The sequence below is a fragment of the Paramormyrops kingsleyae genome, chromosome 18 (genome assembly GCF_048594095.1).
Source record: "Paramormyrops kingsleyae isolate MSU_618 chromosome 18, PKINGS_0.4, whole genome shotgun sequence".
Classification (NCBI taxonomy): Eukaryota; Metazoa; Chordata; class Actinopteri; order Osteoglossiformes; family Mormyridae; genus Paramormyrops; species Paramormyrops kingsleyae.
Window position 1 is genome coordinate 19,453,107 of NC_132814.1, and position 18,831 is coordinate 19,471,937.

The 18,831-nt window shown below is 46.4% G+C and overlaps 2 protein-coding genes across 3 annotated transcripts in view; one reads left to right on the plus strand and one right to left on the minus strand.

Annotated features, from left to right (window-relative positions):
* zbtb46 (zinc finger and BTB domain containing 46) overlaps nt 1-11,647 on the plus strand; it is a 46,610-nt gene extending 34,963 nt beyond the window's left edge. Inside the window, exons 4-6 of one of the 2 annotated variants that reach the window (XM_072702190.1) lie at nt 600-805; nt 1,794-1,836; nt 1,970-2,750. In XM_072702190.1, coding sequence (XP_072558291.1) covers nt 600-805; nt 1,794-1,836; nt 1,970-2,556 — 836 coding nt within the window. In that variant the 3' untranslated portion in view covers nt 2,557-2,750. Of the gene's footprint in view, nt 1-599; nt 806-1,793; nt 1,837-1,969; nt 2,751-5,398; nt 5,575-7,553 lie in introns of those variants that run through there. The other variant, XM_023798881.2, reaches the window with a different exon arrangement.
* Nucleotides 11,648-15,522: 3,875 nt separating this feature from the next.
* slc2a4rg (SLC2A4 regulator) overlaps nt 15,523-18,831 on the minus strand; it is a 32,862-nt gene continuing 29,553 nt past the window's right edge. Inside the window, exons 7-8 of the mRNA XM_023799004.2 lie at nt 18,018-18,139; nt 15,523-17,823 (exon numbers count right to left, since the gene is read on the minus strand). Of these exons, the coding sequence (XP_023654772.1) occupies nt 17,712-17,823; nt 18,018-18,139 (234 nt within the window). The 3' untranslated portion in view covers nt 15,523-17,711. The remainder of the gene's footprint in view (nt 17,824-18,017; nt 18,140-18,831) is intronic.

Genomic DNA, 18,831 nt, shown 5'->3' on the forward strand with positions numbered 1-18,831 from the left:
GGGAGTTCGAAGTAAAACCGCCAATCAGATGATGCGAATCCTACGAAAGGAGTCCCGGACTTATCCACCAGCAAATCCGCCTCCTGCGTTTATTTTTTAAATTTTCTCTCTGCGGATCCGACACTGAACCAAAAGCGACGTCCGGATCCGTGACCCAAAGGCAGAAGACCCCACCCCCCCCCCCAGGATTGCAGGGAGCCGCAGCGACAATCAGAGAAGCCTCTTGTTTGAGCTTCACTGTTTTTTTTTTTCCGGATCCATCACCTCCTCCACATGGCCAGGCGCCGTTAAGCAGCTGGCTTTATTATTTTGAAATAAAGAATAAAATGCACCCGTCCTTGCCCCCCCCCCCCCACCCCGCCCCCCAGCGCATCTCTCATGCTCTGTATGTGGGTGGACAGCAGGAGGAGGAGCTTTCTCGCCCCCCGCCCCACAAACTGAGCGGCTCTGCCACTTTTTCCACACTGATTTTGTTCTGGTTCTTCACTCTCCGAAGCTGCCCTCCCCCATGCCTTCTTGCCCCCCCCCCCCATTCTGTGTGGAAGTGGCCAGCTGGTCCCAGTTTACGTGGGTGAGACCTCCTCTCCTGTGTTCCTCAGGGTCTGGCTCCACCAGCACCAGCTCGTCCGATCGCCCGGAGGGCAAATTTGATAGCAAACGAGGAGCGGCCCCTCCTCCCTCTCCTCCTCCTCCTCCCCCCCTCTCTGATCGTGGCCCCTCAGGGCCCCCCAGTCTCTCTCAGGCTGGGGGCCCCGTGCCCCAGAGGTCACTTCTGGAGGAGACCTCAGACCTTTCGCCCACTGAGGTAAGTAAACCCCCCCCCCCCAGTCTGTGTAGCTTTTGTCCCTGTTAGAAAGTGTCTGTGGAACCTGTCGTGTTTCCTTGGGAATGCCGGTGACCTCGCCCCCTCCCCCGTTTGCCCCCCCTCCCCCAACCTCTGTGTGTTGTTTTCCGTTTCCTCCTCAGTTTTGCTGTTCTGTGTTTCCGCGCACGACTCCACTAGCCTAACACCACCACGATCGCGGTCAGACCAGGCGAAACCATGATTTATAGATTTCAAAATGGCGGCAGTGGTAGGCTTGGAGAATGTAGAGGTGTTAGGTATGATCAAGAGGCTTTTCTGAAGCCTGTCCGTGAGGTGAACGGCATTTGTTTTGGTCTGAGTTGTGGACACTGCCATCACCTCGCTCGCTGGAACAGAACCGGGTCCTGCAGACCACCCGTCCGAGCAGCTCCTCTGTCTCTGTAGTCAGGCCATCTGTTTGTTAGTCCGTGGTGAGGTGTCCTCAGGGTGGGGGGGGTGTGTGTGTGTGTGTGGAGGGGGGGGGGAGGGGGAGATGTACCTACACCACACCAGGGACGAGCAAACAGCAGCGTCCAGCCCAATTTGCATCCCCCGGCAGAGGCAGGCAAATATTGAATATCCCCTCCTGTCACCAGAGACAAAGAGTATTCTCTTTCTCGACCTGTTGTAGAAGTGCACGGGATTCTGGGAGAAAAAAAAAAAGTGTGAGAATCCCAGACAATCGAAGCTTGGCAAGAACTTTCATTCACACTGATAAATAATTGCCATTGTACGTTCATCAGCGCGCTTATTAAAATATAACGTCTTATGTAACCGTTTCTTTTTCCCTGCCTTTTTTTTCTTTTGGAATCTTTTCTTTCTATCCGTTTATGTGTGTGCGTGTGTGTGTGTGTGCATGTTATTGCATGGCAAAGATTTTTAATACATTTTGCTTTTTAAAGCAGCGGGCCCCCTCTAACACCTCCCCCCCCCCATATTTTTCTTACAGGACAAGATGGAGTGTGAAGAGGATTTTCGGGGCGTGGTTTCAGGTACGAGAGCCAGGCATCGCGTGTGGCCCGTGTGGGTTTTTTTCTTGTTTCCTCTCCCGACGCCACGAGACGCATGGTAAGCCTTGTTTTTGCGCCCTCCTTGCCTGGCCACTCACGGATCGCTCCGCCCCAGGTCTGGACGGCAGCCAGCCACCAGGAGAGGAGGATCAGATGGCGCTGGCGGATAAGGGCCGGCCGGACGCGGCGGAGCTGCCGAGCAGCCAGGCGACTTGGCCCCGGGGGCTGGCCTGCTCCCTGTGCAAGCGGCTGTTCGGCAGCCTGGGGCAGCTGAAGGAGCACGAGTATGGGCACACCCTGTCCCTCGTGGCCCTGTCCCTGGACTGCTTTGACGTGCGGCGCCCCCTGGTGACCGCCGAGCCGCCCGCCCGCTACCTGTGCTCGCAGTGCCCGGCAAGCTTCACCCTCAAGTCCAACGCCGACCGGCACGAGAAGACCATCCACTTCAAGAAGAAGACGATGCGCTGCATCTCATGCCTGAAGCATTTCCGCGACCGGACCGACCTGAACCGGCACCTGTCGTCCGTTCATTCCAGCGAGCGCGTGTTTGCCTGCCCCGTCTGTGCCAAGGCCTTCAGCACCCAGAAGAACCTTGCCACCCATACCAAGGGGTGCTGCCAGTCCCGACCCATGGCCGGGCATCTCTGGGACATGCAGCTGCTGAAGACGGAGGGGCCCGGCCCAGCTCAGGCCCATGATTGATGCCCCCCCCCCAGCACTCGACCTGTCTGCTGTGGTCTTTCCCGGTGCCGGTTCCTAGAAACCTAACCGTCGCTCTTGTCAGGAATGTCCATTTTAATATATGCAAAGCACTGTTATCATTTCGTACAAAGAATGTATTATTTGTATATTTTGTATTTCGAATTAAAGACTCTATTTCTGGACTTGACATTTTATATTTTTGGTCCTCTTTAATATTTGACAAGAGCAATCACTATGCATATCAGTGGGGGGGGGGGCGGTTAAAACCAATCTATTTTTGATCAGGTTCAACTGTGCGATTCTTGTTCACGCATAATCACATCGGTTGTGTGCGCTCACTACGTCTCCGGATGCTGGTCCGTCCACCGTGTGGCGTGAGCGATCACCATCCCAAACCCCCCCACCCAGAAACCTGCACTCCAGGGGTCCGTAACAGAAACCCAAGAGTCCCGTGACACCCCCCCCCCACAGTAGCCTTACTCCATTCCCCATTTTCATCTTTTTGTTCTGTTTGTTCGATGGAAGAGGGTTGCGCATTGCAGCGTTCGCTGTCCTCGATGCCTTTGTCTGAGCCACACTGAATAATTACGGTAATTGGCTTGTGAGGCCCCGACCTCGTTTGACCTGTGACCTCAGATAAAGGAGAAGGCGGGGAGCCGAGGGCCCAGTGGGCGGGGCTGAGGGAAGTGACCTCTTTTGAACTGTTAGGTGACCTCATGCTGATGTCGGTGGGGGGGGCTGAGCTAAGTTGGCCTGGATGATTTTAGATGGTTAAAGGTGCTTCCTTCAGCATCTCTATCTGCTTTGTTTGGGTGTGAAGTCCGAAATTCGCCGGTCGGATATGAATGACTGTCATACAGGAAGCTGAATTGGAATCCTGAGTTTGCTGCCAATCGGAAACGAGGGCCTCGCAGTCGCCGCAGTCGCCGTGTCCCGTCAGAGCCACAGACAGAGAGGGGCTCGCAGTCGCCGCAGTCGCCGTGTCCCGTCAGAGCCACACACAGAGAGGGGCTCGCAGTCGCTGCAGTCGCCGTGTCCCGTCAGAGCCACACACAGAATATTTAATTTAATTTAATCAGCCAAATAGGAGGAAGCAGAATGCAAAAATTGCTGGCCCCTCCCGCCCCAAAAATAGAGACCCATACCCCCTTCCGGTGATCCCAGCGTACCCTGTTGCTTATTAGGGCACATTAGAGTGCTTCTCCCAAATCTTCTCCATGAAAAATGAGACTCTCGCCGTCGTCGTGGAGTCTTTTTAGGTCGCACGCTTGTGACTCGTGTGAAGGCGTACGCCGGGTCCTCGGGGCAACACGCCCAGAAAGTTGCCGTCTTCAGAGCCGCGGGAACGTTAGCACGTTAGCATATGATACACTACCTCTCTTACGGGAAAAATAAGCGAAAAGACTCATCCCTGCTGCAATGTCGCTCGACTCTGAGCCGATTGGAAATTACATGCATTTATTTTTATGTTTTGACTTTTCCTTTTGTTTTCTTTGTGGCAGTAGCATGTATCATCTTAGCAAACAGTAGCTAACAGCCTGTAGAGTGGGGCTTCCCTTCCGTTCCTGCTTCTTCATCCCTGGTTCAACTTTTACTGCCATCGAACTGCTGGTCTGACTCGTTCGCTGAGAGTTACTCTCCTGATGCCCAGAGCTGGTGTCTGGCTGAAGGCTGGTTGGCGCTTGATGCCCATGCCAGGTTGATGTGGTTGGGTTTGAGCCTTAGCACCAGGCCCGACTAACATGCCTTTTAGCATGTGAACATGTGTGTGTCTGTGTCTGCGTATGAGTCACCTACGGCCACCTCTTCAGGGTTCTGCCGTGGGTGACTTTCGGCCGATTTTCCTGACCTTAGCCCTGCCTTACTCACCGGGAGGCCGTGGGTAAAATAGTAACATGGTAACCGCCTGCCTAGCCTGGTGAGTCAGAGTGCGAGTCAGAGTCTGGAGTCACAGCTGTGCCTCAGAACGAGGTGTGGATTTCGTTAAAAAAAAAAAAAAAAAAAAAAAAGGCGGTGGCTTGTTTGTCCTGCGCGAATGCAAACTCTGCTGGAAGGAAATTGCTAATGCAAAAACAAAAAAAACTTGCCCTCAGGAAATAGATCCATTTTTATGTTTCCTCACTTGTACTTCTCTAGTGAAAGCAAATAAAATGAATATAGATTGTTTCATATGAAGACATTTAGCAGCACATTACTGATAATATTTATGATGGGACAGCGATGCATCTGTGTGATTTTTGTATATTCTAAAAGTACATACTATTTTATAAAGCATAGTCTTTGCTTGATGTTCAGAATGATCTAGAAGACAATGTATTTTTTTAAAGTATGGGGGGGGGGGGGGGGGGAGCAGTCGTAGGCTCGGGCAGATTTAACAGAATTAGCTCCACCTTCTGGACGCGGGATTACAGGGCGTCTGTCCCAGAAGCAGAGGAATCACCGGGGTGACATTTTCCGGGGTAGGAAGAAAAAAAAGAGACTCGCGTGAGCATGAAAGGTGCAGAGATCTGAGAGGCCGGGCCTTCTGTCGCCCTGCCACACAGAGGGCTTTGCACTCGGGGCCACGGTGAGAACAGCGGGCTTGACCTTCTTTACGGCGTCTTAACTCTGTGCAGGTCTAGACCAGAGGATAATTGGCTTAAGAGTCTGTAAATAAACAAACGAAAAACAGGGCTTCCACTCGGACATTTCACACCGACCCTGCACTAACTGACATTCCTGCTATACTGATCTGCGGCGCCCAGGTTCTGACAGCAGCGGTAGGTGGACAGTTCGACCCCTGAGGATTAAGCTCACTCTCTTTGTGTTTTCTCACACCCACACCCCCCCCCCCTCCCCGCAGTGAACGATTTCACCGTCATCAGGAAGAAGTTCAAATGTCCGTACTGCAGCTTCTCTGCCATGCACCAGTGCATCCTGAAGAGGCACATGCGCTCCCACACCGGCGAGAGGCCGTACCCCTGCGAGATCTGCGGCAAGAAGTTCACCCGCCGTGAGCACATGAAGAGACACACGCTGGTAGGTGCAGTGCAGCAAGGTGCCACTAGAGGGCAGCAGAGAGCACTCCCACGATAACCATGCCTGTTAATGCCATGATGACTCTGTTTACTGGTCCTCAGAGGAGACAACATAGGCACATAGCTACACTTCTGAGATTCCAGTTCAGTGTGTGGACATTTCCTGTGGTACAAACAGAAAAATGTGCTTTGGTTTGTAAAAGATTAAAGGCACAAAAGGTGTCACCCTACAGCTTTGTGGGAGACGACACACTCAGGTGGGCGTGATTTTGCCAAAACGTGACCAGATGGGCTCCGCGGAGGATCTGGCATATCAGGGTCCTTGCAAACACAGCAGCACTGGCCGCTTGAAGGATAAACCTGTCCTGCAGCAGTCATGCAGGCTTCCCAGTGAGCCATACTGACTTCCCAGCGTCTTCCCCCAATATGCCATTGCATCGGGACACCAGGTCGACTTCCTCTGTGACACTCCGTGGTTCCTGTATAGCCCCCCGCCCCCCCCTCTTGCCCCAAGCCGCATCTATGTCACTCACACCGAGCCGTTAACTGGCGAAAGCGGTCGCCGTACACACCGAGCCCCGGTAATGAGGGGCCCCAGCGCGCGTTACTAACGGCAGGACTCTCCCGGGGTGTCGCGAGATAGGCTTAATGGGGCTGCAGAAAAATATCCCGGGATGGATTTTAATTATTCCAGTTTTATTTTATTTCTGGAAGATTGGAGATGGCTCCTATAATTGCCTCTCTGCGTGATTATTTCCTATTTTTGAGTACATTTCTCTTTTGACCAGCCAGGCAGGTGCGTGGACGACTAAATCATATTCACGCGGATTCCCGAGCTGACTCAGCCCGTTATTCCCCTCCGGCATCAGGAGTGCGTTTGTGTAGCCTATCTGTCTCTGTGAGGAAAATAAACATTTTAAAAGTGACAATGTGAGGACATACCAAAGCGAAAATAGCCCTACCTTTAAATGTCACCCCGCATAGAAAACTGAAAGTGTCGACACATTTTGTTAGTTATCAGTTTTTATAACACATGTATAATGTGTGTATGTACATTCTGCGCACATGAACATACAAATGGATATTGTGGGGATATCCCCAAGAAAAAAACGTCTTTTTAAATGTTAGCTTAAAAAAAGTGTCAAAACATTTTCTTTGTTGTCAGTTTTCATAACAGTCCTGTGTTCACGTATGTGTACATTTCGCGTATATGGAAGTGGATATTGTGGTGACATCCCCAAGAAACATAGGGGCATCCCAAAGAAAAAAACGGGAAGTACCAATACATTATATTTACTAACTTCATGTGTACGCGTCTCCACAACAAAAAACGAACCTAGAAAATGGTTGGCATTGTGATAACTTCCCCAAGAACATCTTTATAAATATGAAAACGTTTCGTTTATCAGCTTTGTGAGTGGATGCATGTTTATGCATGTTGGTGTTCAGGGTTGCCAACTCTCACGCATCCGGCGTGACACACACGGCACAGGCAAGAAATCTTACGGCAAATCTATATTACTCAATTATAAGCCTAAAATTAAATACACCAAAAGCGTTGGGTAGTTTACAAACCCTATTGAGTATTTAAAAGGTAATAAAACTGTTACATGTAAATGTGCATATGTGTGCAGATTTGTTTCGAATTGAAAATGTCACGCCAGCCAGCTGACCGAAGTTGGCAACCTTAGGTGTGTCTGTCTGTCCGTCCTCAGATTAGGTATGTTGATACTTTATCAATCGCAAAGAAAACCACATGTTCACAGCAGCACAACACATCATTTAAACAGTAAAAACATTTATAGTTCAATACACAATAAGAATACATAGTATATGACAATGAAGAGTAATAGGGCAAATAATTTAAGGGAAAGTAGGCTATTGCACGGAATTCAATAGTAACGGCTCATGAATAAATATTACTACACAATGGGTTGTAAACTGAGCGAATATTTGTGTCGTGTCCCCCCACCCTGCCAGGTGCACAGTAAGGACAAGAAGTACGTGTGCAAGGTGTGCAGCCGCGTATTCATGTCGGCCGCTAGTGTTGGCATCAAGCACGGCTCCCGTCGCCACGGCGTCTGCGCAGACTGCTCCGGGCGGGGCATGGCCGCCCTGCTGGACCAGAGCGGCGACGGGGGCGAGGAGGGTTCCCCCGAGGAGGACCTGTACCCCGGAGATCACCGCTTTCCGGACGACCCCACCGACGGCGACGAGGAAATGCTGGCCGACGGGGAGATGATGGGGGACGTGGACGGGGACGAGGATGGCAGCAAGTGGAAGAACCACTCAGGAATGTCTCACCGGGACGCCATGTTAGACAATGACAAGGAGGAGAGCGATTCGGCACAGGAAGGGGAGAACCACGCTGGTAGTGACAAAGATTTCACCTGGATCTCTTAGTCCAGCTCTTATTTTTGGGTGGAATCTCAAATTCGTATGATGAGAGCCCCAGGGCTAAGGAGAAGACCCCACAACGTTAGAGACCACGCCAGGTGCGACATCTCATCTGCGTCGGTGGAGATGCTGGCTACTTTCAGTTCGTTTCGTTTCTGTTTTTTTTTCCGAAGACGTGTTCCGTGGAGAGTCAGATAGGTGATGCTGGGCGTCGCTCCGGCATTTCGCGTCACGCCGGCCCCGGAGGCTTTTCACGTGTCTTCTGTGAGCGCTGGGCTCCGCCGTCGACGGTCGCGTAGTGATGACGCTTTTACTTTTTCAAACGAGACGCGCGCCGCCCGGCGGCCGTGCCGCAAGCCGTCCCCCGTCACGAGGGTGTGTTTCTATTGCAAAACTGTAGGTGTCTGGTAATTTTCAGCAGTTTTACGCACGTTGTCTTGCTGAAAACTGCCCCAGATTTGCACTTTAACGTCAAACAGATTCCTATCAGTTCCTAGATTCCGTGGTTTACAATTTATTTTAATTTACACTGAGGACTAGGTTACCACGCCAACCTTAAGGATATATGTCCTAATGACTGTTATCTATATTTCTGCAGATTTGCCTTTTTAAACGTTTTTTTCTTCTGCCAGAATCTGCCAGATTTCGCGGTTCTATTAATTGCTATTAAGGAACGTGGAAAATACATCTGTAAATACAAATATTATGCAGTGAAGATCAGCGATGACAAACATGAGGAGTTTTTTTTTTGCTCCTAAGATGGCATGATGTGTACCAGGGGAAAAGAGAGGGAAAAGTGAGAGAGACAGAAAGAGAGATGGGGAGATCTGAGAGCAGTAATACCCATGCACTCCTTCCTTCTGTGGCCATTGGTCATTAGATGGAAGATGATGGCTGCTTTTAATCTGTTTGTTTTGTTTTCCAGACGGACCACAGTCTCCTTCCCGATGAAGGGGGAGGGTAAGGAAATACTTAATATGCCTTTAACCTCTCACACTCCACCCTTTTTTTAACGGGGGAGGGAGGGGAAGGGGCCAGATCAGCTGCGGTCCCCCAGAGATCGCTGGCTCACAGAAATGTGGGCGCCAGGTCCCGTTTTCTGTGGAGACTCGTTTAATTATCGCTCAGCCGTTCTTCCTGTCTCTCTTCCGTTCACTCTTCTGGGGGTGTTTCGGTGTTCCTCGGTGAAGAACGCAAATGTTCATGGACCTACTATTTTTTACTCACTTAATTTTCATATTTACGTTTGTTGTTCAGATATGCACCTGTTTATGTATTTTTATGGGGGGGGGGGAAAGCTGTCTCATTTTATTTCCGAGTGAAACCTTTACTGATGTCTTTTCTCTTAAAAAAAGTCACAAAACATAAACAAAAACAGAAAAAACAAGCTGCTTTGCTTGAAATGTAATACATTAAGTGGGCTGTTAAAGTGACTTTTGATTTTATTCCAGGGCTTATTTATTGAACGTTGTTTTAAATGGAATAACTGTTTTTTAATGAGACATTCCTTCCTCTCAGTTCAGTCAGTCCTAAAGGCACAAATGGTTATTGTTGTGTAGTTTATTTTTTATTTTTGAGATCACTTCTCTGTTTGTGCCAGGATATTTGACCTTGGGAGTGAGACCGGTCTGATTTATTAAGTGCTGGATGCTAAGCTTTATTACGTGTTTCATTTTAATATTTTCTATCTGTAAAAAGAAAGCTTTTATACTTCGCCTTTGTTGTGGACAGCAAAGCCGCGTGGCTTTCAAACTTTTTAATTGTGCCAGTTCTATGCTTTTTTGTTGTAATTATTTTTTGTATTTGTATTTGTATTTGTTTTGCAAAGAAAGGATTTTTTTGAAATGCTAATTTATTGGTTATGTATTGTCGGAAAGATATATGCTTTTACCGCACATGCTTCTATATTACTAACATACACTAAATAATGAATATTATACCAAAAATAACTAACATACGTTGTATACATTAAGTGCTTTTGTTTGACCAGATGGTGTGCAGGTTCAAAGCTTTGAAATTCGTTTTGCTTTGCTTTCCGGTTTTAGACAGTTCAAGTTATACGCGTTACGCATGCGTTAAGGTGAGAATTGCGCGCGGAGAGGGGTTCATATGAGCGACTGTTGTTTCGGATTGCGTTTTTTATTTCGCGAGGAGGGCGAGGATTTCAGAGTGGTGGAGCGAGGCTAGTGTTGTGTCAAGCACAAACCGAACCGGATAAGTAGACGCGATCCTGGCCTTATCGCCGCGGGCCCCACTGACGAGCTCCTGTGCCGCCCTGCCTGGTCAATGTGAAACTCGGATCCTCAGTCTTAATACATATTTACACTCGGCACTGGGATTTTTTTTTTTTTTTAAACAAAAAAAACTATTTATTGTTTATACATCGTTTATAATCAACATAAATATATCGGGGAAAACGTGACATAATTCCACAAAATGTTTTATTGCTGGTGATAAAAATATCTGAAATATATAAATTAGTGTACAGCTAGTATTTTTTATAGAAATCGTTATTAACGTTATGAATAATATAATTAGTCTACCACTGGTGCTTTGACCATCAAAAACCATGCAGAATAATGTTTCATTTACCTCTGTATAACTCGCTGTATCTAAATACCTACATGCAGACTAACTGACTAAATTACAGAGTTTTAAACTAAATGATGGAATCAGTTGTTATTCAGGAATGATTCATTCAGCCCAGTAGATGTGCCTGGATATATTCCTTAATAATATGTAAGGATTTTTCCCTATACCGAACGATATCGGACGTAGCCAATGTCAAAGTGGTGTAACTTAGATTGGTTGCTGCAAAAACATGGAAGCCGGTCAGGGGTTTGTTTACAAGACAGCGAGTCGGACTGGCTTTCCAAAGGAATACCGGGATAGCGGGCCGCAATGGCACCGCCAGGCGCGAGGAGCCGGGCCACCGCCGGCTCGCGAGGCTCCCAGTGAGCCCTTCTGTTCCTCTGTTAAACCAAAGCTCCGTTGGACCCTCTGCACACCTCTGGTTGGTCTCACATAATGCAAACTGGAACTATTTGCAATATTACAGACGGAAAGAGTATTTAATAAGAAATTAAGTTCAGTTCTTTACCCGTATAGCTTGATTCAGTACGTATGTGCAAATCATGAAGCCATAGATATGGTTGTTTCTAGATTATGCTATATATTTCAAATTCCTTCTTTTAATTTTAGATTCTGTTATTTACTAAGAGTGTTGTGTGTATACCTTCACATTATATATAAATGATTATATATAAATGATATATTATTTATTTTTTCCAAAACGTTTCAAGAATCCTTGGTTGAGAAGGATCACACTTGAAGCGATTAGAGTTCTCTGTGGGGAATACAGTTCATTATGATACTGACTTTATAACTATATCAACCTGTGTTTGCAATGAAGAAGTGTTGAATAATTGAAAACCGATTTAGTTATCGCAATTAGTGGATGAAGATAACGGTGCGTTGTACTGTTTTTTCTGTATACGTATGATAGTACTGATCATCACATTTTTTTCTAGTTGAAACATGAAACGCGTGTAGATTTGAAGGCGCACCTGTGGTGTGTCTGCGTCTCTTCTTAACTTCATGTTAGTGGGATTAGCTTGACTATTATTCGCAAAACCAATCAGTCTCAATAAATTGGAAATTGCTGCTGAAAAAAAAAAGACTCGCTCTGTTCCTCTATCAGACTGCTGCCATCCACACATCCGGCGTCACACACGTTTTTTGACTCATGATCACGCAATAAATCTAACAAATATACATTATAAACCTAAAATTAGCTGCATCAAAAGTGTTGGGGCAGTTTGTAAACCCTACATACGATTTACAAAGTAATCAAAGTTTTACATACGTGTAAATTTGGCCACCTGACCAAAGTTGGCAACCCTGAACTTCACGATCCTTTCTGAGTAACGAAAACAGACACTCAGGCCCACATACACACCAGAGCCCCCATCCGGACCCTGATTCGCGAGCTCACACCCTCCCCAAGAGTGTGTCCCCAGGTATGTTTGATAACCTCTCAACCAAATTAATTCTCTTACTCACCTCCCCAAGTCACGTGCGTCTGATCGCCATCCTACCCAGGGCAAGACTTAAGACCGGCTAGGCAATGTTACCTGCGTGCACTCAGTGACAGTGAACATTACACAAGAATAGTGAGCCTATAGAAAACCTCTTTTATAAACAAACAAACAAATAAATAAATAATGAAACCGCCAAATGCGCCCTGCTATTTGATAAAACGCTGATATTTAATTAACGCATCAAATTCCCCCAACACATGTGCACCTTAACGAGGTTAAAACCTCTGGTGATTCAGAGTGGCGGTAACGCTTCCTGGAGCAGGTCTGCCTGCCTCGACGTCGACATTTCTTTCCTAAAAATCCCCGTCCCTTCCCAGCACGCCCTTCTCGCTTACACCCCCGCCGAAGCGTGTATTGCGGCCGCCAGCTGTTCCGCAATAAGGACTTGTCAGAGGTGAATATTTCTCCGTGGTTTTGAGTCACACTTGAACGACAGACCCCCGTTACGAAAGCTTTTAACAGGTGGCAGAAAATAAACAAATAGGGAAAGAAAAAAAACAAGTAGAGTTAGTGGTGACCTTTACATTTCACTGGGGTGTCTGTGCTGGCTGTGCATATTATATGCGCATATTATACGCGCATATTATACGCGACTCCGGTTTGTCTTGACATGTCAAAAGGTGAAACTGTAGATCGCTGTTGCTTTTGGCACCCGAGTCCTTGTGGTATGTATTGCGGCATGGAAAGAGTCCCATTATGACAGGGTAACAGCGAGTGGTCTTCCTAATACATTGTGGGGAAAATGGACAGAAAACTTCGCATCGTCCCAGCAATTCAACTGCAACGTGAAAGCGATCTTATGTGATGATTTAATATGCAAAACCAGGCTCTCTTTTGACCGTACAAAGACAGACGTTATTTCAGTACCGACACCCAGCAAGATCAAACAGGCGCCAGTATTTGTTCTGCGTTTTGGTTTTCAAACACCGTTGTTCTTTCTTGTTTGTTCACTTCCCATGACCTGGAGAGACAACAGAGTATTTTCTGCAATGTGCAACCCCCGCCCCCCATAAACTGAACGAACACCGACAATTTTTTCTCCACACAAGTTTATTTAAAAACCATGTGATTATCCAATTGGAAGAGAATTCTGGTTCTACGTTTTTGGCTGTCACAAAGAAGACCCATTCGGCTCCCCCCTGTACCGATGGCCCCATCAATACAACAATACAGTCCAGTGAAACCGCGGAGTCCGTCAGGGAACCTGACAGCACGGAAGTGGTATCGGAAATGCAGACTGATCCAACGACACTCGGCCATTTGAGTACAATCACAACACGATGTCAGTTTCTCATGAGTCCGTGACTCAAACACTGACAGCACATCTCTCAGAAAAGAAACAATGTAGTAACACAAAGCACTTAAACCAGAAACGGCAGAAGCACAGATTCAAGAGTCTAGCGCTCAATGGAGCTGCCATACAAATCAATATAGGTCCATTGGTTTGCTTTTGTGTTGTTATGCATATTGAAAAACAGATAAAACATGAACCAAACGTGAACCACGTCTTCTGTTGGGTGCGCCCTGGTTTGGTTTGGTTAGCTTAATATCCTGACTGGGCTTTAGAGGGCGCCAACAGCGCGATTATGGCCGCCCGCTGCACGAGAAGAGAGAGGGGTGCAGGGGAACGCTATACGTGCGCGACTACAGACTGACGCACAGACACGTGCAACCGACCGACTGGAATGTCCGGGGCAGGACACGCGCAGCCCTTTTGGAAGCACACACAAAAAAAATCTGAATTGGTCCTGCCTATCAATAACAACAAAAACGATTCAGAGGACAGAAAAGTAATGCATTTATCATTACAGGGAACAACACGGACCAGGAGCGCCACTGCAATATATGTGCTCAGGCCAACAGAAAGGACTGACAGGGTAACAGAGCAGGATAACAGGGAGCAAAGCATGCTCGTGATTTAGATAATTAAAAACCACTTTAAAGCCAAAAATGCAGCAGAAAGTAACAAAGGCCTACAAAACATTCACAGAAACATCTGAAAGAGCAGAAACAAGATAGAAAAGTCTTCTTTTTTGATGTTTAATACATTCATCACTGTTTGTTCCACCCCATCCCAAAATATACATTGAATATTTACAAGTTATCTTCACTTTAACTTTTCAACTGCTTTAAAAAAATCTGCAAAAATCTTTAAAAGTTTCCATTTTATATTACAAAATAAGAAAAAGAAAAACAAGCAAATTGTATCACGGTTTTCTTTATCTTCGTAAGAAAACGCCAAACATACGTTTTAATTGCGAATCGTCACTGCCTCTAAACGAACCTGTTAATTTCCCCATACATGAAATCCTCTTTGGGGCGAATCTTTGTTTCAACCAACTCATCTTTCCCCTGTGTACTGATTCCCAGACACTTTTTTTTTCATTAAACAGGTTAAAAATATATATAGGATATCCGAAATGGTCTACAACACTGAAACTCCAGAGGAAACGCACAGCTTAAGGAGAAAACACCATTCCACCACACTCATGAAACCAGAGCGAAGTGTGAACGCAGCCCCTGCCAACGTTGGGACAGACCACGGCGGCAGAGCATCGCAACGCCGGCTTCAGGGAGCAGAACTGGCGTCTTGCATAAACAACTTCCTTTTATGCACAAAGCTCAATTTATGTATTAGGAACACCGTTCTAACACCAGTTTACTGCCCTAAAAAGCAGACGATAAAAATACCCAGAAAACATTTTTTTAATATAAAAAGGCAGCGACGACCGAAACTAATTTCTTCAAATGCTGTATATAAAAACTCCACATACAAAATATTTCTTTGTGCAGTACAAGTTAGTGCAATTCAATTAGATATATATATATATATATATATATATATATATATATATATATATATATATATATATATATATATATATATATATATATATATATATATATGTAGCTTAGCCCATTGGCACTTGGTGAATTTTCAAAAGATGACTTGACTCGTGACACAGCCATAACACAGTTTGCTGTGTGAGCGCGTGGGGGTCTCGGGACCGGTACGGGCCCCGTTGCTGCAGCTAAATTGTTTTTTGAACCCCACCCAGCACGACTCTTTCCTTTCTCAGACAAAACAAAACGAAAAAGAGCACCGATGTCCAGATTTTGTCTTGCGGTTGTCAGCACCCATCCAGTGTTGAGACGGCGACGGGACGCCTAAGAGGTGGCGTGCCCTCTCCGCTCGGGGGGGGGCTCCAGCACCCCGGTACTCACAGCTCAGAGACCCTACAGGACAGGGAGCGACATCGGCTCACAGACACGCACACTGTTAGGCGTAAATACGGTAAATAATTACATGAGAGTAACTGAGTCATTAAACACAAGGGCTAAGCCACGTCAGAAAGCGACGGCGGCAAAGACTGAGTTAAAGCAGATACTAAACTTGGGCTGATGAGATCAAACGGCTGATTATGGTACCCGCGCATATACTGAGTCAAATATCAAACCGAGCCATGTTTATGGGAAGCAAATAATCCCTTTGACAACAATGCATAGATTTCAATGAGACAAACTCCTTAACATGTTTCTTTAACTGTATAAAAGGTGTTACAGTGCCATTAAGCAAAGGATGCCCCGTTCAGTGACAACAATTTCCAATTCCAGTCAGCGAATGGTGACAATCCCACAAAAAAAAAAAAAGTTTTTAAACGGATCACGACAAACGAAGAAATGGCCCCCGAAAAGCAGACGTTTAACAATCTCCTATAATGTTTTGCAAGAAAAAAAAATCCATTTACAATCATAATACTGCATCTGCATAATGTTACAAAAATACCATATTATCAAAAATACAGCAGTCTCTAACTTGGCTTTCCGTATCCGTATTTAGACAAACAACTACCTTGTATTTCAACGTTAAAAGTTGTCAGGACAACATTTCGTTTCCGTTCTTGTGATTATATGCCGCAACAGCCCGACGTTCAGCTTAACAGGTTTCACTACTGTACATATAGGCTACCACAAATCAAAAGCCGACTTGCAGTTACATGAAGAACTCAGTGAAAATCATGAAAAGGTGCAAATCTACATAAGAGGTATAGAAAAAGAAAAATATATATAAATTTTCCTTAAAACAGTTTTCGGGTCTGAAAGCTTAATTTTTATTTGGTGATACAGAAAGCAGAAAGATTTGAAAGCTTTGCTTTTAAAAAAATATTATTTGCTTCCCAAAAAAAAGCGAAATTTTAACTTTCTGAGTTCAGCTTTCAGGTCGGAGTTTTAATTAGCAATAACGGATTCCTGGGCGGAATGTCAAATGTTTGTCACAATTTAGGAACTCAGAATTTAAGTAGAGAATGCCTTCGACTTTTCCTTTGGTAGAAGTACGGTTGACGAAAATTATTTTAGCGAGTAATTAAAAAAATAACGTAGAAGTAATAAACTACGATTTTCACAAGGCGCTTCCCTAAAAAAGACACTTAGTTGTCTCTTTCCGTCAAAACTGTTGGTATACATCAATTCACTTATCGCGTTATCCGTCACCAACAGCATAGGAGACAGTTTGATATGGCGAGGACAACTTAATTTAAATACAAAGGTCTATTTATGGGGCGAATGAAGCCAAATTAAACCACTCACAGGTATGGGGGGCCCCAGGTGGGGAGGGCGGTGTTTTTTTTTTTTAATGTGGGGCCCCAGAAGCAGCAAATCCGCTCCTGCGGACTCATACGAGTTTGGAACTTTGTAGGATAATCACTTGAAAATTAAAAAAGCACAAACTAATATCCCAAGTCAGGGAAGCATATTCAATTCCAAATCATCTGCTGTAACTGTAGTGTGATGAGGTGTTCTTCATATCAAAATTAATTTAATTGTTAAAAAGTCCAGTTAAGAGTCTGGAAGTTTGTAATATCGAGACTTGGCTGGCAGGTATAGACCTGGAATGTCCTATTTAGGGTCGTTAAGAACCATAACATTGGTAGTGAAAACATTTATAATGAACAGTCTATGTCAGGTATCAGCCAATATGGGACTACAATTGAGCGCATATACCAACAGTTTTCAAGGTAAGAAACAGCTCAAATAATCACTCCTCTGTAGAGAGACCCTCACATATGCTTCAAGGTGTCAGACTACAAATGTAAATTCATTTCAGATCATAAATGAAAAAGTAGCTTAATTAATCAGACAACCAGGAAGAGAAGGACCTTTTTTGAATCCAAAAAGAGCTTATTGAAAATCTTCACCATTAATGTCTTTCGGTGAAGACATGAAAAATCAGAAAATCCACACCAGCAGATTGCAGATTAATCGTCTGAGTCAGGTAGGCTATTTTTTTGCGTTTACATTCCCCCAAAAATTGTCGACATGTAAAAGCAATGCTGCTCAAGCAAATATGCCATTTTTTCTCAAAGTTTTGTTTTGTTTTGTTGTTTTTTTTTTTAAACCTGTTTTTGTTTTTTTTTTGTTTTTTTGTGTATGCCTCCTGTATTCCTTGGCCAGAGAAAGGTCGCCCCCTAGTGGTGTGGCACACAAAGAGTCAGGGCGGGGGCGGGGCACTGGGGTTTCATCACGAGAAAGGTCTCCGTCTCCTCCGACAGGATGTGGGGGGGGGGGGGGCAGAAGTGCAGGGTCACAGGGCTCTGTTGGTCTGGCCCAGCGCCTCTCTGTGGGCCCCGGAGCCCACTGCTCAGTCCGTGAAGCGCTGGCAGGCTTTCTTCCACCTGCATGCCGTGCACCACATGTCCTTCTTCTCCATGCCGTACACCTTACGGCACTTCTTGGCTTCGCCGCGTGGCTTCCTATAAGAGCCCCAGAGACATACCCAATCAGAATTGGGGGGGGCGGGGCTTCTCTGCCCACTATGACCCCAGCAGGATACTTGTAAAGCTACAAATTTTGGCCACTATCAAAATCCCCGAGGCCACCTCTCCTCAGTATGGTCTACTCAGGAGAACTCAAGCTCGCCAGGGGGCGCTCTGCCGGGAACCCGAACCTGCTTCCTGCTGAGGGCTTGGGTGCAGCGATGGCGGGGGGGTGGCTCTTCGTCACAGTGGCGTGCTGGACCGAGTGCCGCTTCTCACCGACGCCCATGGGCCGGATCGGGCCGGCCGGACCCTGGGGGATGAACACAGAGGACGTGAGCGACAGTCCCACAGAAATACCACGCTGGAACAGGTCTGGAGTTTGCACGCTGCACTTAAACATGCGAGCAGACCCCCCCTCTGCATATGTGCACACACATACACACACACACACACACACACACACACACACACACAATAGAGAGGAAGACAACATATTTGTTAAAACCCGAAACCACGTCTGACAAATGACAGCACATAAGAAGACACTTGCCCTTCACACCTTTTGTTCAGATCAGATTCCCGTGGCAGGAAACAGGAAGTGATGCAAGAGAGTGGCGGCAAGCACAATGTTTTTTTTCTGTTGAGGAGTGATGGGGGGGGGAGGGGTCACATTTGCCCACGGAGACAGGGGGAGTGGCCTTCGAAGAGTATGATACGTGCAAACAAGCACTCAGGGCTGGAGTCTGAGGGGTGGGGGGCATTACTACTGATATTTTGGGGTGCTGAAAGATCACCAGTAAGTTTTAATCCTCCTCAGCCAGGACCTTTAGCCAAACACACGTGTAACACATGATTCGGCAGCTGCTTGCATAATTAACACTGGCAGGGTTCTGTTGCCGGGGCGACGGGAAAGCGGGGTTCTAGAGATCGGGCGGAACCGGGGGATCACAGTTCCAGGACAAGGAGGAAGAAGGTCTGGGGCTCGGTCAGCTCACCGGTAAC